Source organism: Enhydra lutris, unplaced genomic scaffold (assembly GCF_002288905.1).
Source record: "Enhydra lutris kenyoni isolate GAN:26980312 unplaced genomic scaffold, ASM228890v2 scaffoldscaffold5, whole genome shotgun sequence".
In the NCBI taxonomy this organism is placed as follows: Eukaryota; Metazoa; Chordata; class Mammalia; order Carnivora; family Mustelidae; genus Enhydra; species Enhydra lutris.
The window spans coordinates 51,676,932-51,693,384 of record NW_019154089.1 but is presented as its reverse complement, the minus strand read 5'-3'; the positions used below and the strand labels follow the sequence as shown (position 1 = coordinate 51,693,384).

At 43.4% G+C, this 16,453-nt stretch overlaps 1 protein-coding gene across 2 annotated transcripts; it reads right to left on the bottom strand.

Annotated features, from left to right (window-relative positions):
* Nucleotides 1–205: 205 nt before the first annotated feature.
* LOC111141177 (prolactin receptor) lies at nt 206–15,569 on the bottom strand. 2 transcript variants are annotated; one of them, XM_022493553.1, is made up of 9 exons: nt 15,455–15,569; nt 12,452–12,584; nt 10,898–11,067; nt 7,338–7,507; nt 5,104–5,245; nt 3,750–3,849; nt 3,167–3,236; nt 362–1,334; nt 206–264 (listed from the first exon to the last, which is right to left on the bottom strand). In XM_022493553.1, exons 1-9 carry the CDS (start codon nt 15,522–15,524, stop codon nt 206–208), a joined length of 1,887 nt encoding a protein of 628 aa, XP_022349261.1. In that variant the 5' UTR covers nt 15,525–15,569. The 2 variants fall into 2 exon arrangements, with proteins under 2 accessions (XP_022349261.1, XP_022349260.1); XM_022493552.1 differs by lacking the exon at nt 206–264 and having other exon boundaries at nt 312–1,334.
* Between the last annotated feature and the right edge of the window lie 884 nt (nt 15,570–16,453).

Below are 16,453 nucleotides of genomic sequence, written 5' to 3'. Positions count from 1 at the left end.
TATACTTAATGGCGCTGTCCCTCAAGAATACTAAACGGTGTGCTTTTATTTCATTGAACACATAATTTTATAACTAACAGGAAAAAAAGTCAATCTACAAATCACAGGAGACAAAATGATTTGTTCTGGAATCAGCTGTTGGAGAAAGAGGCAGCTGGTTGAAAATGGTGCATGACGAGTGAACTATGGGCTGTATAGTGTCATTCTAACCACATTCTCCAGCATTCTCTAGTAGGGTGCATTTCCCGTACTTTGTAGTGTTACCTGAAAAAAAAATCACATTTTAACCAATCATTCCGTGAATCAAGCTATCACTGGAAGGAGTGCATAAAACACATGGGATCCAGGTAATCCAACCCACCCAGCTGGAGTCCACAGCTGCTTGGGGCTGAGGAGAAGGAGGCCAGGTCTTCTCTGGCTGGATTCTGCTGAAGAGATGGTGGAGCCTCCTTGGCTGGTTCTTCAAAAGTAGCCAGGTTCTGAGCTCGCGGATCCTGCACCAATACCAGGATGTTGTTATCCATCACCCGGGACACCTTGGCATACTCCTTACTGCCTTCACAAGTACCGGACTTCTCTGTCTGGTGGCTGTTCTCTTTCTGTTTTGGGAGCAGTGATAGTGCTCCGTCTTTGTTAACCTTGTGAATCTCCACGTAATCCAAGGGTTTCACAGAGATAAAAGGGGTTTTCTCCTGGGGCAACAGCCATGCTGTGCCTTGGTCAGTCTTGGAATGGAAGCTTTCCACTTCCTTCTGCTCAGCTGCCTTTTCCTCCCCTCCAGTCTTGGTGGTTTTTGAAGATCTTAAAGCTTGTGTGTCTGTTTTGTCCAACAAGATGGCTGATGTCCCCGTCACGCCCAGGGCCAGCTTACACATGTCAGCGATGTTGTGGTAAGAAGATCTGGGGCTGTGTTGGCTAGGGGGTTGTGGTAAAGGCCATGTTGAAGATTTGGAGCCGTCAGCAGGGAAATAGGGGATTTTGCCTTCTAAGCGTGCGCTCTGGGCGTCCTGACTGCGGGTAACCTTTGTTTGGGGATTCTCTGGCTTCTCGATGCCCTCAGGAGTGTTAAATGTGGAGGGATTTGCCCGGGCTTCCTCACACTTTTTAGACAAAAGGGAAGGGCTGTCGCAGCTGCCTCGGCCAGAGTCACTGTCTGGATCCAGGGATGTGGGCTTATTATCTTGCCCCGGGTGTTCTTTTGAATGGGTCGGCATCAGCTGCTGGTCCTCGCTGTCATCCACTTCCAAAAACTCCACCAGCAAGTCCTCACAGTCGGAAATGGGAGGGAAGTCTTGGCACCCCAGGGCACTCAGCAGTTCTTCAGACTTGCCCTTCTAGTAAAAGGAGAGACGGCCGTTAGCTTCCTATCATTTCACATTGGCATCACAGCCAAGCCCGCAGTCTTGACAAAGGGTGTGTGGGACGTGCTAATGGTCTCCCAGAGTTTCCCAAACATCAGACATGTTGGTATGAGGCTATCTATAATCACCTCCTGGACTACTATACATCCCATATTTTTCTTTCAGTCAATTCATGATTTTAACTTAATGTCTTAAGCAGTCATGATTATGAGTTTAATGGGCTAGTAGTATATGCACAAAAAATAAACACATACCTATCAAATACGAAGTTTGTGAAACATCAAAAACTATAGTGCTCATGCCCGCATTTGGTGTTTTGGGACCCACGGGCCCTGAGATCTGGTTGCTGGTCTCCTAACCAACTCCATCACCTTCTGGAGTCTGGCAGTGGTCAGCAGATTCTTGTCTCTTCCTTCTTTCTCAACTCTTCCTCTTCATACTTCTTCCTTACTCCTCCCTTCTCCTCCTACTGTACTCTTTTCTTTCTTTATGCTCCGTTTCCTGTCCTTCCTCCTACCTCTCCCTCTCTCCCTGCTGTCCCAGTTTCCTTCCTCTCCTCCTCTCTGTTCTCCTCCTTCTCTCCTCCTCCTTGCCTCTTGTTTTCCACTTTTCTTCCTGATCCCTTGACTTTGGTCAGGTACTGGTACCCAAATCTTGACTCTATCACTTTTTAAAGGGTACTGACTTTGGATGGGCTTCTCTATGGTCCTTACTTTCTCCACCTGTAAAATGGGAATAACAGTACCCATCTGCGAGAGTTCTTTTGAAGATGAGAGGTAATTGTGTTTAAGAATATGAAAACTGTGTGTGTGTGTGAGAGAGACACACACACACACACACACACACACACACACACACAAACAGTAGTTATTTTATTATTAAGTCCCTGTGGCCACAGGATCAAATTTTGAGCTAGACAGTATTTAACTTACTTAGTTAAGATGTTCGTGCTGGCTCTATGAAGGTCAGTACTAGAGACGGGTAGTGGGGTAAGAGCACTGGACCAGGAGCCCAAGTTCTGGGGCTCTAATCCCTGTTCCAATACTTGCAATCAAACTGAGTGCAGTCAAGCCAAATTCCCTGGGACTCACTTTTCACGTTCTTGCTGTGTTGTTAGCCTCACAGTGGCTGGGTCAAGGGAGGTAATGTGCAGGCTATTGCTTTTAGATACGGCATTGTTAAGCTGAAGTCAAACTGAAACCATTTATTTCCATCTGGGCAGAAACATAAAATGTCCTAACCCCTTTTTTTATTCAAAACAGTTGAATTTAAATCCCTTTTGAATCAGCCTAAGTGGGCCTGGGCAAATAGCAGCCCCCTGGACTGATCCAGTCTCCATTGAGTCCTCACAGTGAGCAACAATTACAATAGGATACTGCAATTGTGCAAAGAACACTCCAGTGAAAACTTTAATGGAAGTATGACAAAGGAGGTGGTGGTGGGTCCCTGTTTCATATTAATCAAAATATTCACCCTCTTTCTAAATTGGTTATTTGCACAAAATGTTTATTTCTGTGCTTATGAACAGACCTGTTCTGTTCATAAGTAATACTTACCTCGCAAGTATTTCTATGTGTTTTCATGTTTTCTTGGCTTTCTCTCCTTGCCCTCTGACATCTAGTGTCTGAACGTAAGGACCCTCACACCTCCAGCCATCTTTCTGTAAACACATGTGCCAAGGAGCAGGGCAAGCTGGGCAGGGACTGAGCCTGCCAGGCTGAACTGATGGCAATTGTGTGTGCAAGTGTCCAGGTCATGATTACAAAGCAGTGAGTTACGCTACCTTCTCCACCTCTGCTACTTACCTCCAGCAGATGAGTATCAAATCCCTTTATTTTTGGCCCAGGAACTGGTGGAAGGATGCAGGTGACCATGCTATAAAATAATTTGTGAAGAAGAATTAGATGACTCACTTTCTCACTTTGTAATTTTTGAAAGATCAATATTCTTTAACTACCTGTTACATGGGCTATGGTGGACAGGAGTTAGATTTCTGGAGCTCCATGAGACTAAAGATCAATGGCAAAGACAATTAATAATTTTAGGGGCTGACATTGTAATTAGCTCTGGCTCCTAGAGGAGGCCGATGCCGAAATGAGTAGATTTTTGGAACTACTTGCTTCTCTTGATTGGAGCTGCTCTTAATGAGAGTTTAACTAATGCACCACTGGGAGTCTCAGTTTGATGGAAAGAGCACCAGTTTCAAAGGAGTCCATCCTGTTCCTTTTGCTAACACTGATAAAAGATTTTCTATGGACACACTGTAGCGAATGACTCAAAGGAAGTGTGCTTGACCTATCTGTAGGTTTCCAACATCTTTGCTTTATCCTTTTTGCTGCAATTCCTAACAGCCATGATTGGGAGGAGGGTTGACAGACAGTGAAGTACCTATGGCCTTTCAGAGCCACGGCTGCGACCATAATCAGACAGATGACTGCGGAGAGAACGGCCACAAAGATCCACACAATGGTATCTTTCATGGTGACGTCTAAAAAGCAAACAGTCAGAAAGATTTGATCAAATCAAAGCATCATTAAAAACAAAAAAACACAACGAATAAGCAGAAGTTATGAACAAAACAGTTCCCCCCGCTTACCTATACCTCTTTTGATTTGAACAACAATCCAAAGAGAGTAGCATCAGTGACACATTTAATTTTTATTATTAAATCTTAGTATGTTGCATATGTTTTTACAGTACTCTACTAATTTCAAAATCCTTTTACATATTATTTTATTCGATCCTTTAAGAGGAAATTCAAGGTCACACGGTCCATTGCAGTAATAATAATAAAGGCCATCATGTATTAAGTTCTTGCTAAAGCCATTGAGGGTGCTAAACTCTTTACATACACTGCCTGGTATATAAAGATGAGGAAATGGAGGCTCAAAGAGCGATTTCCCCACAAACGTTTAAACTATAAACTACTGTTGGGATTTGAACCTGGACCTTCTGCCTCTAGACACTGTGCTTTTATTAATTATAAGAGCCAAGGCTGAACTGGATGCATATATGAATCTTATGACCCACAATTCAGGGCTGTTTCAATGCCAAGCCAATGCAAGCTTTGTGCTTTGGCTGGGCAAGTTGGTAGAAGAGCTAGGCTTTGCCATGTGGTTCTGGGTAAGATCTCTAACTTCACTGAGCTTCATTTTCCTCATTTTTGATTCCTAATGCTAATCTATTCTCTCTGAAGACCTGAGAAGGTTGGAAAGGGCAAGCAAGGTCAAGACTTTATAAACCATAATGTACTTTAGGAATGCAAGATGAATCATTCTCTTGTGGAGCACAAGCCACCATGTTTACTGGCACTTAGAACTGGGTGTCTCTTTTATACTGTACCTTCATACAAGGGTCAAGATGTAATTGACATCATGGACTGAAAATTGATTAATGCCTTTGAAGTGGCATACCACCTTACAAATTTTGGGACAACTAGATGATGACCTTGAGCAAATGGAGAGGGCAAATGACTGACCATCAAACCATTTGAGACATGCCAAACCCATGTTTGTCGTCTTATCCTAGAAACAGGTCCTCACTGACAGTGACCCAGAGAGCAGTGCTACATTTCCAGGTATCTTGGTACTAGATGGAGAGATGATAAACCCACATCTCTTTATTCTTCTGGCTAAGGCTTAAAACAGTTTTTCTGTTAGTAGTTACTACATGCAAACTTACTGAATTTATTTTGTTTTAGAAATATTTTGGAGTATATGCAAAAGGGAGGCAAGAGACTCACCATTAGGTATCTGGATAGAGCTCTCTGGGCTCCACTCACTCCAGAATCCATGGTCTGGCTTGCAGCGAACCTGGACAAGGTATTTCTGTCCTGGGTATAAGCTGAGAATCTTAAACTGAGTCTGCTGTCCAGCAAAATGAGTCTAGGGACAAACAAGGAAGATAGAAGTCATTCCCCTAGATAATAAACTATTGGAGAACCGAGGCCAGCAGATTCAATTTTGTAGATAAATCTCTGTTCTTCTCACCATTCCACTCTCCTAGCTCATCTTTTCCTCCTCACAGGGCTCACACAAAAATTAATGGGTTTTCTACCTCTTCATGGGGAACTCTATTGACATAGAGTCAAATATTCTGCTTCCTATCCTCTACCCACTTCTAAATTCTACTTTATGGAAGACAACCAGTGAATACAATTGAAAAATTGGCTATTTTGTCAACCCTAATGACTTTATTGATTCATATTACCAATTAGCTAAAGCCCCTAGGTGAAAGAGAACAGGGCCTTCAAGTTTATTGAAACAATAGTGTACAAGCAAAACAATCAAGGGATGAAGTTGTCATCTCTCTGATCCCAGAGTCAGCCTTAGCATCATTTCTGGCGGGTTAACCAGATGATTTCCATCTCCTGGCATGAGGCACCTACAATCACTTCTGAAGTATTCTTGCTAAAACTTGTTCAACCCGAACCTGATCAAGTTTCTAGATCTAATTGTCTGGTTACAGGAAATACAGGGCCAGAGAAATTAGCCAAATGACCTCACAGAGAACTCATCAGACAAATGCAGAAGGTGGGCCATTCTATAGGACAAATGACCCACTCTCCCGAGTATGTTGAGATGGAAGTGACAGAACAACCAGCCACGTGTGGGTCTTGGAGTGGATTCTGGTTTGAACAAACTAGCTGTTAAAGGTATTTCTGGAAGTAATTGGGGGAATTAAAATATGGACTGGCTATTAAATGTTATTAAGGAAATTTAATTAATTTTCTTTGTGTAGCCTTATTATTTTGGCTATGTTTGGAAATGTTCCCTTTTTAAAAATTTTATATTGCTATCATCGCTAATGGGTTTGAGAGTATCTTTTTTAAAATTGAAGCATAATTAACATAGAGGTGTTACATTAGTTTCAGGTGTTCCATATAGTGGTTCAACATTTCTATACATAACTCAGTGCTCATCACAATAAGTTTACTCTTAACCCCTTCACCTATTTCATCCATCCTCCCACCCACCTGCCCTCCGGCAACCACCAGTTTGTTCTCTGTATTTGAGAGACTGTTTTTTTGTTTATCTCTTTTTGTTCATTTGTTTTGTTTTTAAGTTCCACATATGAGTGAAACCAAATGTTTCTTTTTTTTCTTTTTAGATTTTAAGTAGGTTCCATACCCAGTGTAGGGTAGAACTCACAACCCTGAGATTAGGAGTCACACACTTCACTGCCTGAGCCAGCCAGATACCCGTCAAATGTTCCCTTTTTAAAAGAGAATATACAGGGAAAGGGAGGAAAAACTGAATTATTGGAAGAAATCAGAGAAGGATACTAACCATGAGAGACTCTGGATTCTGGGAAACAAACTGAGGGCTATGGAAGGGGGCGGTGGGCAGATGGGGTAAATGGGTGATTAAGGAGGGCACGTGTTGTGATGAACACTGGGTGTTATAATGCAACTAATGAACCGTTGGAGACTACATCAAAAACTAATGATGTACTATATGCTGGCTAATTGAACATAACAATAAAAAATAAGAAAATAAAATAAGAGACACAGACTAAAATATTATATAATATTATAATACTATAAAATATTTAAGAGTAGACTATTATAATGCCTATAATTTACTGTATTATTTCTTCTTTACATTGAAGTATTTGCAAGTGAATAAAAATACCATTGATCACAGACTGGTTACACTGAGACTTTTTCCTCCTATTTAGTGTCACATAAGTACACTCACAAGTATCTCAAACTAAGATATCCTGAAGGACATGGGTTGGAGATTGGGTGAAGGACACTGTTCAGTGCAAGGAGCTAGCTAGCCCTGGGAGAGTATGGAGATGACCTTCATCAATCCCAGTGGAGGTGAGGAGGACCATCCCTGCCAGGGTGGGTCACATCAGCATTGAGAGGGCAACAGGGTTACCCAAAAATGAGGAGGAACAACCTACTCTCAGTGCAAGGGCTTCACCTTTGCCAAGGACCAGGTTCTTTCCAAAACCTTCTAGTTGACTTACCTCCCACTCAGTAGCTTTCTCGGGTTTTAACCGAATTTCATACTGGAGTGTGAGCCAACCAGATCTAACATCAACCAGGGTGGGTGGGTACCATTTCATCCACAGGTATGTTTTTTTGTCTTCTGGCTGTTTTAATTCCAAAGTTAGGTTCACAGGAGGGTCTGGTTCAACTGTAGACAGGAAAGAAACTCCATATTTAGTAAAAGTGGTATCTGAACACAGAATGACATGTCTTAGAGGGGGCTCTCTCTACTGTTTCACTCTATTGTGGTTATGAGACTCTTGGCATTTGGTATCAGGTGCTGGTCAGCAGAACTGGGGTTAGGTTGAAGCAAGCACAATGCAAAATTTAAGAAGGCACACATGACCAAAAGGACAGGAAAGAGGCTCAAAAGTCATTGAGAAACGAAAGTCAAAACCACAATGAGATACCGTCTCATACATGCTAGGATGGCTAGAATTCAAAAGGCGAAAAATACTAAGTGTTGGTGGGATCACTGGAGAAAGTGGCACCCTTGTACATTGCTGATGGGAATGTAAAGTGGTACAGCCACTGTAGAAAAAAGTCTGGATATTCCTTAGAAAGTTAAATGTGCTATTACCATGTCACCCATCAATTTCACTCTTATGTCTCTACCCAAAACAACTGAAAGCAGGTGTTCAAACAAAAACTTGTACCTGATTGCTCATAGTACACTATTCACAGTAGCCAAGAGGTGGAAACAACCCAAATGTCCACCAATGGATGAATGGATAAATAATATCCATTATCGTTGGACATGATTCAATCATTAGAGGGAAGGAAGTACTGATACATGCTAGAACATAGATGAATCTTGAGAACATTATGCGAAGTGAAAGAAGCCAGACACAAAAGGCCACATACTCTATGATTCCATATACTTGGAATATGCAGAATAGGCAAACCTTTAGAGACAGAAAGCAGACTAGTGGTTGTTCTGGGGCTAGGATAAAGCAGGGATTCCAGAGTAACTGGTTAATTGTTGTGCAGTTGCCATCCAGAGTGATGAACGTGTTCTGGAACTAGAGAGTGAAGGGTGCATAGCCGTGTGAATGAACTAACACCACCGGATCACACATCTTAAAATGGCTAAGATGGTGAATTTTATGTTATGTGTATTATGCCACACACACACAAAAATAAGAAGGCACTTACTTTCAGATTCCTGTAAGTACAGCTGTGTGACTATCCCCTGAAGAGTTCCTTGTGTACCAGCTTGTTTTGCCCTAATCTCAGTCCTGCTGGTCAGTAGTATTTTCTCGCTTCATTTATTACCTCCTCAAATAAGTCTCCGTGCCAGGGGGGATGTGAGTGTGATTGTAGTGTATTGGGCATTATAACCTACAGTTGCCTAGAAAAGTGGACTTCAGAAAATCTGCCACTAATCCTAATGCTTATATGTCACTAAGTAAATACCTATGAAAAATCATTTTATATGTACTTACTAAACCAACCTGAGAAACGCTTTTGATCAAAAACTATTGGTACAAAACCGCCAGCAAAATGTTTAAGCTAAATCCTTTAGAGCAAAGTTTCTCAACCTCGGCACTATGCATTTTGGACCAGACGCTTATCTATTGGCGCGTTGGGGTGAGTGGGAGGGATGCTGTCCTGAGCTCTCTAGTGTGCCTTGCGGTGTTTCTGGCCCCTACCCATTAAATGTCAGCAATACCCCGAGCCTGCCCTCCTAGGTTGCAATCATTGGAGAGGTTTCCTGTCATTGCTAAATATCCTGGGGGAGACAACACAGCCCCAAGTTGAGAATCACTGCTTTCAACCATCTTCGACATTGCTAAATGTAATTCAATAGCAGTAGCAACAAGAACAGTAACGAAATCTATTTCTGAGAGATTATCTGCCAATATCGTCATTCTGAACATTCTGGGTTATCCCTGGCTGATCGAGAAGGTACTGTGGTTAATCCTGATTTAAAAAATAATCTCACGCTGGCACCACACCCAGCTCAGAGCCTGACTTGGGGCTTGATGTCACAACCCTGAGATCATGGCCTAGCTGAAATCAAGAGTCCGACATTCAACTGATGGAGCCACCCAGGCGCCCAGCACTGATTATTAAATGAATTCTATGGCTTGTCACCAACACTGTGTGTTGTAGGGTCATATGAGAGTTCCATAAACCCTCCTATTTTTTGGGAAATAAGGGCCAGCACTTTTTCACCAGAGAAGTTGTTTCCCAGAGCTCATGTGAAATTGGTGCCCTCATCAATTTCACTTCTTAAACGTACTACTTTTTAGTGATTCTGTTTTTGTGCATGCATGTGTGCATGTGTGAGTGTGTGCTTGTGTGTGTGTGTGTGTCTGTGTGTGTGTGTGTGACTACTTTCATTGTAGCAATGGCTCCTTCCAGAACTTCTTTTGCCTTTGCTGTTTTGCCCTCCTATGTTAAATCCATAAGAGAGAGCCTGAGACAAAGGGATTACTTGGCATTTATCATCTTAAAGACTTTGAATCTCAAGTAATTTATATGACCGAAATTTATTTTATTCCTACTTGCCACTGGAGTTGCTTTTCTGAGTTTCTTAAACTAAGCTCAAATTCAGTTTCCACCCCCAGGCTCATTCCAGTGATTTGCTGCAAGAGAAAATATTCAAGTGTGTACTGGTTGGTGTTGGAAGCTTTTCCAGTTTTTAAGGATAAACCACTGATAACATGCCATGGGGATGATATGCAAGTGAACACTTAAGAATCCTAATCTGATTTTCCTTACTGAGTGGTGTTAGGTAAATCTGGAGGACTTGGGTAACCATGAACCTAATTAGCTACTCCCTAGATTATGATGCAAGATGAGGGCTGAACCCTGGCCTGGCCAAGCCATCTCTTGTCCTAAGATTCCCTTTGTCAGCCCTGCCACACTGTCCAGGCCACAGCAGTGATGCCTAATTACCCTGCAACTCATGGTTGATCGTGTAAAGCCAGAAGCAGCGTTTGGGTTGACTTTGTTTTGCTTTGCTAATGACGTCTCCAAACATTGTACCTGTGATCTTGGCCTTCAGACTGCTGTTCAAGTAGTAGTATTTACTCCTCAAATTATTTTTAAAATAATACCTCCAGTTACTAAGAAGCACATGTATATTGAGGACTGAATTTGGGGCAAATGGGTTGGCACAATCCCTGTGGGTGCAGAAGCAAATGAACACCTTCTAGGAGCTCTACTCCCTGCAGGAGCTCTGTGTTCCATGGGGAGAGAGAAAGTCAGGGAGAAGGGGACATTGATTGTGGGAGGAGGGCTGGAGGGAAGGAGTGATAAGGGACGCATAAATAGAACATTCCTTCTGGATGCAAGAGGATGAGAAGAAGGCTCAAGGGAAGGCACAGAAACATAAGGATCCCAAGTCCCAGTCCTACTCCCATGAATGACTTGATAAAAATGGGTTTGAAAAACCAGTTGAGAAAGATATTGAAAATTTTCTTCTTTATTTTTTTTTCTCCAAAAGCCAAGAGGACTCAAGCTGAGTCTCACCACTGGTAAATCCATAAGGGGTAACCCATTCCTGACCTGTTGTCACCTTTCGCCTTACCTATGTAAGTCACGTCCACATAACGTGGATCCGAGGAACTGCTTCCCATCTGGTTTGTGGCATTTATTGTGATGATGTACATCGTCCATATGGAGGTGTGCTTCTTGTTGAAGTAACAGGAATTGGGGCCACTGGTTATGTAATCTGGACATTCATGTGTAGTTGTTTCTCTGCAATGAGTAGTGCATTAGCAGCAAATAAGGAAGCAGTCAACAGAGTTTAGTCTCTTTCTGAGTAGATCAGTAACACTGGCTTTTGGGGATCAGACATTTGAAATGTAAGAACCAGAGCTGAGGAACATCTCCCCAAACATCTGTGTCCTGCCCATGTCAGCTGGGGGTGAGACAGAGGGGAGGGTGCTGGAGATGGTAGAAGGGTTACGTTAGATCCTCAACGACTCTGCTGCTCATTGACACCTCCCTTCCATAGGTTTTTGTGGGCTTTGTGCTGTATGCCCCCTGCCAATAAGTGCTTGAGCTCTCAATGGCCAAGTGCTTGAGCTCTCAATGGCCAAGGCCCCAGGGAATGGCCACTGGTCATGTCAGGACCCGTGACCCTCCCCTATACATACAGCGGGGGCCGTGTACAATGTGGCATTTACCGTGCACATGTGTTGAATTACATTTCACTTAAAGAAGATGAAAGAGGGTAAACATTGCTGTCAGTCTATTTCAGATGGCCTCACGTCAACAAAAGAGTAACACGACTAAGAACGGGGCCATTTCAGGACCAGGAGGCCTCCTTAGGCTGACCCCATGTAGACATCAGGGCCTCAATGCAAGACCCAGCATGAGGTGTGAAAGCTTTCTTAGCTTGGTTGCCAGTTTGAGTCCCTGAACTCAATTTACACTATACCCCTCTGCGTCACACAAGGGATGACAACGTTACGTACAACGAAGTGTTATCTTTGGGATGTGGGCCAGGTGTTGCAACAGGTAAGTGTTTTCTTCTCTGGGGAAGAATACAGCCCTCCTGGGCTTTCCAGGACGGTTTCATTGTGAGTAAAGAAAAACCCCACCCAGAGAGGCCCTTGTTTAGCCCTCGACACCACCCTAGGTCCACATATGCCCTCTGGAAGATCAGAGATCCTGGCTCAGCAAATGCTAAGGAAACATCCTTATCTCCCTTTGCTTATAGGGCTCTTTACTTTCTCGGTCACGGAACAAGTTTGAAAACCTAATGTACCGTGGTGGTTACGGATTACACGATAATCCTCTGAGATTGCGAAAGTAAAAAACGGCCCCAAATTTACATCTAAAGATGACTAGCCTTTAGGAAAGATCGATATGTGACCTTGGGCTACAACCTAAGCTTGGGACAGACACTAGGAATAATGCTGGGTTGTATTGCTGGGGTGTTGGATGACCTTATACTCATGGAAAGAGCTCCTCAAGGACATTAACCAGAGACTGTAGACACAGGCAGTGGAGTTCTTTTCCTGGGTGGTAGGAGCCTTACTAGTGCCAATTCAGAGAAGTGTGGTAATTCTAACTTTGGGCCCCCAGATTGAGAGCAGTCATGTGGGGGTTGATAGGAGAGAAGAAAACTTCTTACCCTTCCTTGTGATACGTCAGCGTGTAATTAGTGGGAAGTCCTCCATCTTCCCCAGGTTTCCACCAGCAGGTGAATGTTTCCTTTTCAGGAGAACGACATTTAGAGATCACAGGTTTTCCAGGAGGTGATTGTCCTAAAAGGAGCCAGAAGTCATTTGAGAATAAGGTGCATTCAACTGACCCTCCTACTGGTGACAGAAGCAGAGTGATGGGACCAGGTCAGTGATGAAGTGATGAAGTTTGGGATGAGGGGGTGTAGGGGTGGGGGGCTCAGAAATACCAGCAACATTCCTCTGTGGGCTGCCCTGATGTTGGCAGGACTGAGAGAGAAAGAGAGTGAGAGCTAGAGAGAGAGAGAGAGAGAGCTGTGTGTGTATGTGTGTGCATGTGTGTGTCCTGTGAGGCAGAGATGGCCACTAACCAGGACCGGTGACTAACTGTAAAATTCCAACAGGATGAACATCAAGGGTGGGCTGGATATGTGTAGACTGAAGGGTATGTGGCCCTTCCATGATCCCAGAGTCCATGCAGTTGACATCTTCCCATAGTAGAAGGGTGACCATGAAAAGCATTCTTTCCCAGGCACAGGTGTCCTGGGACCCTTTGCTGACACATTGCTCTCTAGCACTTCTCCATCCACTCAAAAATCTCCATCCTTCTGCCATTCCCACACAATTAACTCAATCCTGGACCTTCTGTTTTCTTCTTTGTATCGCTGACACTCCTTTGGCTGCTTCCCCCTACCCCCCATCTTCTCCTTTCCTTCCTGTTTCCCTTCACTTTCCCTTGACTCCATTTGGCTTTGATCTCTGACCCAGTCTCACCGTCTGTCTCGTCTATCTCCTCATTCTCCTGCCCCCATTTCTGATTCTCGTTTTTTAGTCCCTTTTGTCTTATATTTCCCCCTTCCCTCTTGGGTCTTTTTGTGGTGAGGTGGCAAAGGGCTTCCTTGCATTTCTATGACCCTTTTTGGGGTGGGAGGCATGGTAGGAGGTGGCGGAGTGACTCGCTGCTCTTCTGGTTACCAGCTACCATTATTATCCAAGAGCCATATCTGACCCCAGTTGGAAGCTAGAAGGTGATGTGGAAAATACAATGTCAAGAGGATGGGGTTTTTCAGTTGCTTAATCCCCAAAGCTCTTGGTCAACTGCCTTGACCCCCTTCCTTGTCTGTCAGGTCCAAAGAGGAAGAGGGTGGCCCTGGGCCTTTGCCTTGTGCCTCCTGCTAGGCAGCAGCCCCATTGTGCCCATCCACATAACTAACCCCAGGCCATATTCTTCTTGGTCAAGTTGGATGCCTGACTGTTTAGTTCAAGAAAAGCAGCAGCAGAGAGGAGAGCTTGAAAGGTCTCAGTCTCAGCAATTTAGAGCAGGGGTTTTTCTCTGTTTTCTCTTATACTTGTCTCCCCTGTCCCCGACCACTGGCTCCTAGGCCACAAGTTCTCTCTGAGCACCAGATCAGAAAGATCAAGTCTGGAGGAGAACATGCATGGGAAGAGGGGACCCCAGGCAAAACTGGCCAGAAAGAAGAAGTTCATGGAATGATATGACACAGTGCCCAGGCTGGGGCTGAGGACAGCAGGCCGATCTTGTCAGTGGGGGCTAAGCTACCCTCTAGCTCCCAGCTACCCCCAAAACCATCAAAGGATTATAGGAAATCTTAAAACTCCATGCCAGCCAGCGTGGGGTTAGGTCGGCCAAAATCTGTAACATTGTTTATGCTCCAGGAAAAATTTCTTTAGGATAATCTCATAGGTTGAAGTGATTTGTTTGTTGTGTGTGTGGGTTTTATTTATTTATTTATTTTTTCATTTATTTGTTTTTTTGTGGCTGGGAATGAGCATGTGGGGCAGAAAATTTTTTTTCTTTTTTTAAAAACCCCAAACCCTATGGCTCAATAATGAGCATCCGCAGAAGCCAATTAAGGCAACTGTTGATTATTTGAGTACTTCAAGTTTCCCTATGGATTATGCTGATCTCTGCTGTCCTTTTTCTCTCTCTGGAAGCTTATCTCTTTCACATTTCACTGGTTATTCATAGTACTTCTTGGACATTCGGGAGAGGAGAGCACAGTTGTGAAATTACAATTAGTCAAATGTTCCTTTCACTCACTTTAGCAGGGATAGTGAAAATGAATGGACTGTCTCACTATTCTTATAAAATGCACACAGACAGAAGGACAACCATGTAGAAACCGTACCCACAGGTACATATGTATGTCCACATTAGAGCCCACCTCACAAACACACAGACAGCCCCCCGCCCCCACATATATGCAACTGCATACTAGGAAGCCCACTTGGAAAATACATGGAAATATACTGGTACACAGGGATACACTCACAGATGGATACTCACACTGGTATACACAGAGAAGCATTTGCAATCAGATACACATGGAAAAGTTAGTACACATAGAATTATATACAAAAGTATCCCCACCCAAAAATACACAGAGGTGGGCACACAGAAATGTACATACGCCAGCATGCACGCTCTGGTTGTGAACTTAATCTCTCCCATTAGCACAGGTAATAGAGTTAGCTATATGTTTCCCATCATAAAACAGCAATCCCTTTTATCTCTTTACTGTTCTTCAAAGATTTTCCACATACATCACTTCATCAGAGGTGGAGGGAACATCTTTGTCCTCACTTTGAAAATGTGGAAACCCAGAGAGATTAGGTGATGGGCTCAAGGTCACATAGCCAGTAGTAGCTGACAGAAGCCGGACCCAGAGTCTGGTCTTGTCATTCATCCAAGCTGCTTCCCTGAACTCCCGGAGTGAGGATAGAAGGCAGAGCACAGAGACACGCTTTTGCATTCATTGCCTTCATTCTTTTGCATTAATTTCTGCATTGATTTTAATGCCAAAAATATTGCAAATAATTTAACAGCAGCAAGTGGCATTTCCATCGCTTGTAACTGCAGGGCTAGCTAGACTCCCCATCCTCTCGAAAAACACCCCAGGGAATTAGAAAGAGCAGGACAGTTCCTTACTTACCATTCAGAAGACCGGTGTTGAGAAAAAGTAGCAAAAGGAAAACAACGGTGGATGCCACACTTTCCTTCATTTTGGCTCCTTTCTCTTTCTATAGGAAATGTATCAGACGTTCGCTGAAAGAGAAGGCACCGGGCAACTTTTGTAAAGCAACAGGCTGGCCAGGCACATGTACTACTTTACTCTGGGTGTTTGCAACTGATCCTTGCTCCTTGCTTAATGTGAATGACAAAACAGGAGGAAAGGAATGTAGGAAAATGTAACATGGTTGAATGGCTTGGCTCAGACGCACCCGTGCACACATGCTAGGAAAAATTCTACCACTAGAGGTCATCAGATGACAATGTTCAAGGGCAGCCGCGGGGCAACGCTCCTGCGCGCAGACCCCCAAGAAAAATTGTCCTCTTTCCACCCTTTGGTCACTTAACCATATATCACCCATTTTATGCGACACAGATTGCATGCCCTACAAGAGAACCATTCTGGGAGGGCTTTGATCCAACAGCCAAAAATAAGTCCGCACACTCAGTAAGTAGCCTCAGTATGAATTCAACCTGGTCTCATGGGTGCCAAGTGTGGGGGGAAGGGCTATGTTTCTCTGAAAACGTAGGCTGAGCAAGAAATTTGCTGGGCTATGGGCATAACTGTGAACCACACAGTGAACTCCAGTGAACCTCCATGTGCTTTCCTTCTCCTTTTTCAACCAACGACAAACCCCAGTAATAATTCAAATCCTTGGTTTTGGAGCATTAAGTAAATTTTCAACCTGCGGGGGTTGAGAGTTTTGAACAATTTATTACTAATACTATTATTTTTACCCTTGGAACCAATTTCAAAGCCTCTAAGTGTCCTTTTGAGAAGAAAACATTTTTAAAAGACATTTGAAAAAGGTTCATTAGTCTTGTTGGACTCCAAAAAACTCAGAAAACAACAGATTTGATGAACTAAGTGTATATTCTTGGAAACACATGGCATATATTTTCTTTTAAATCTTATGATTTT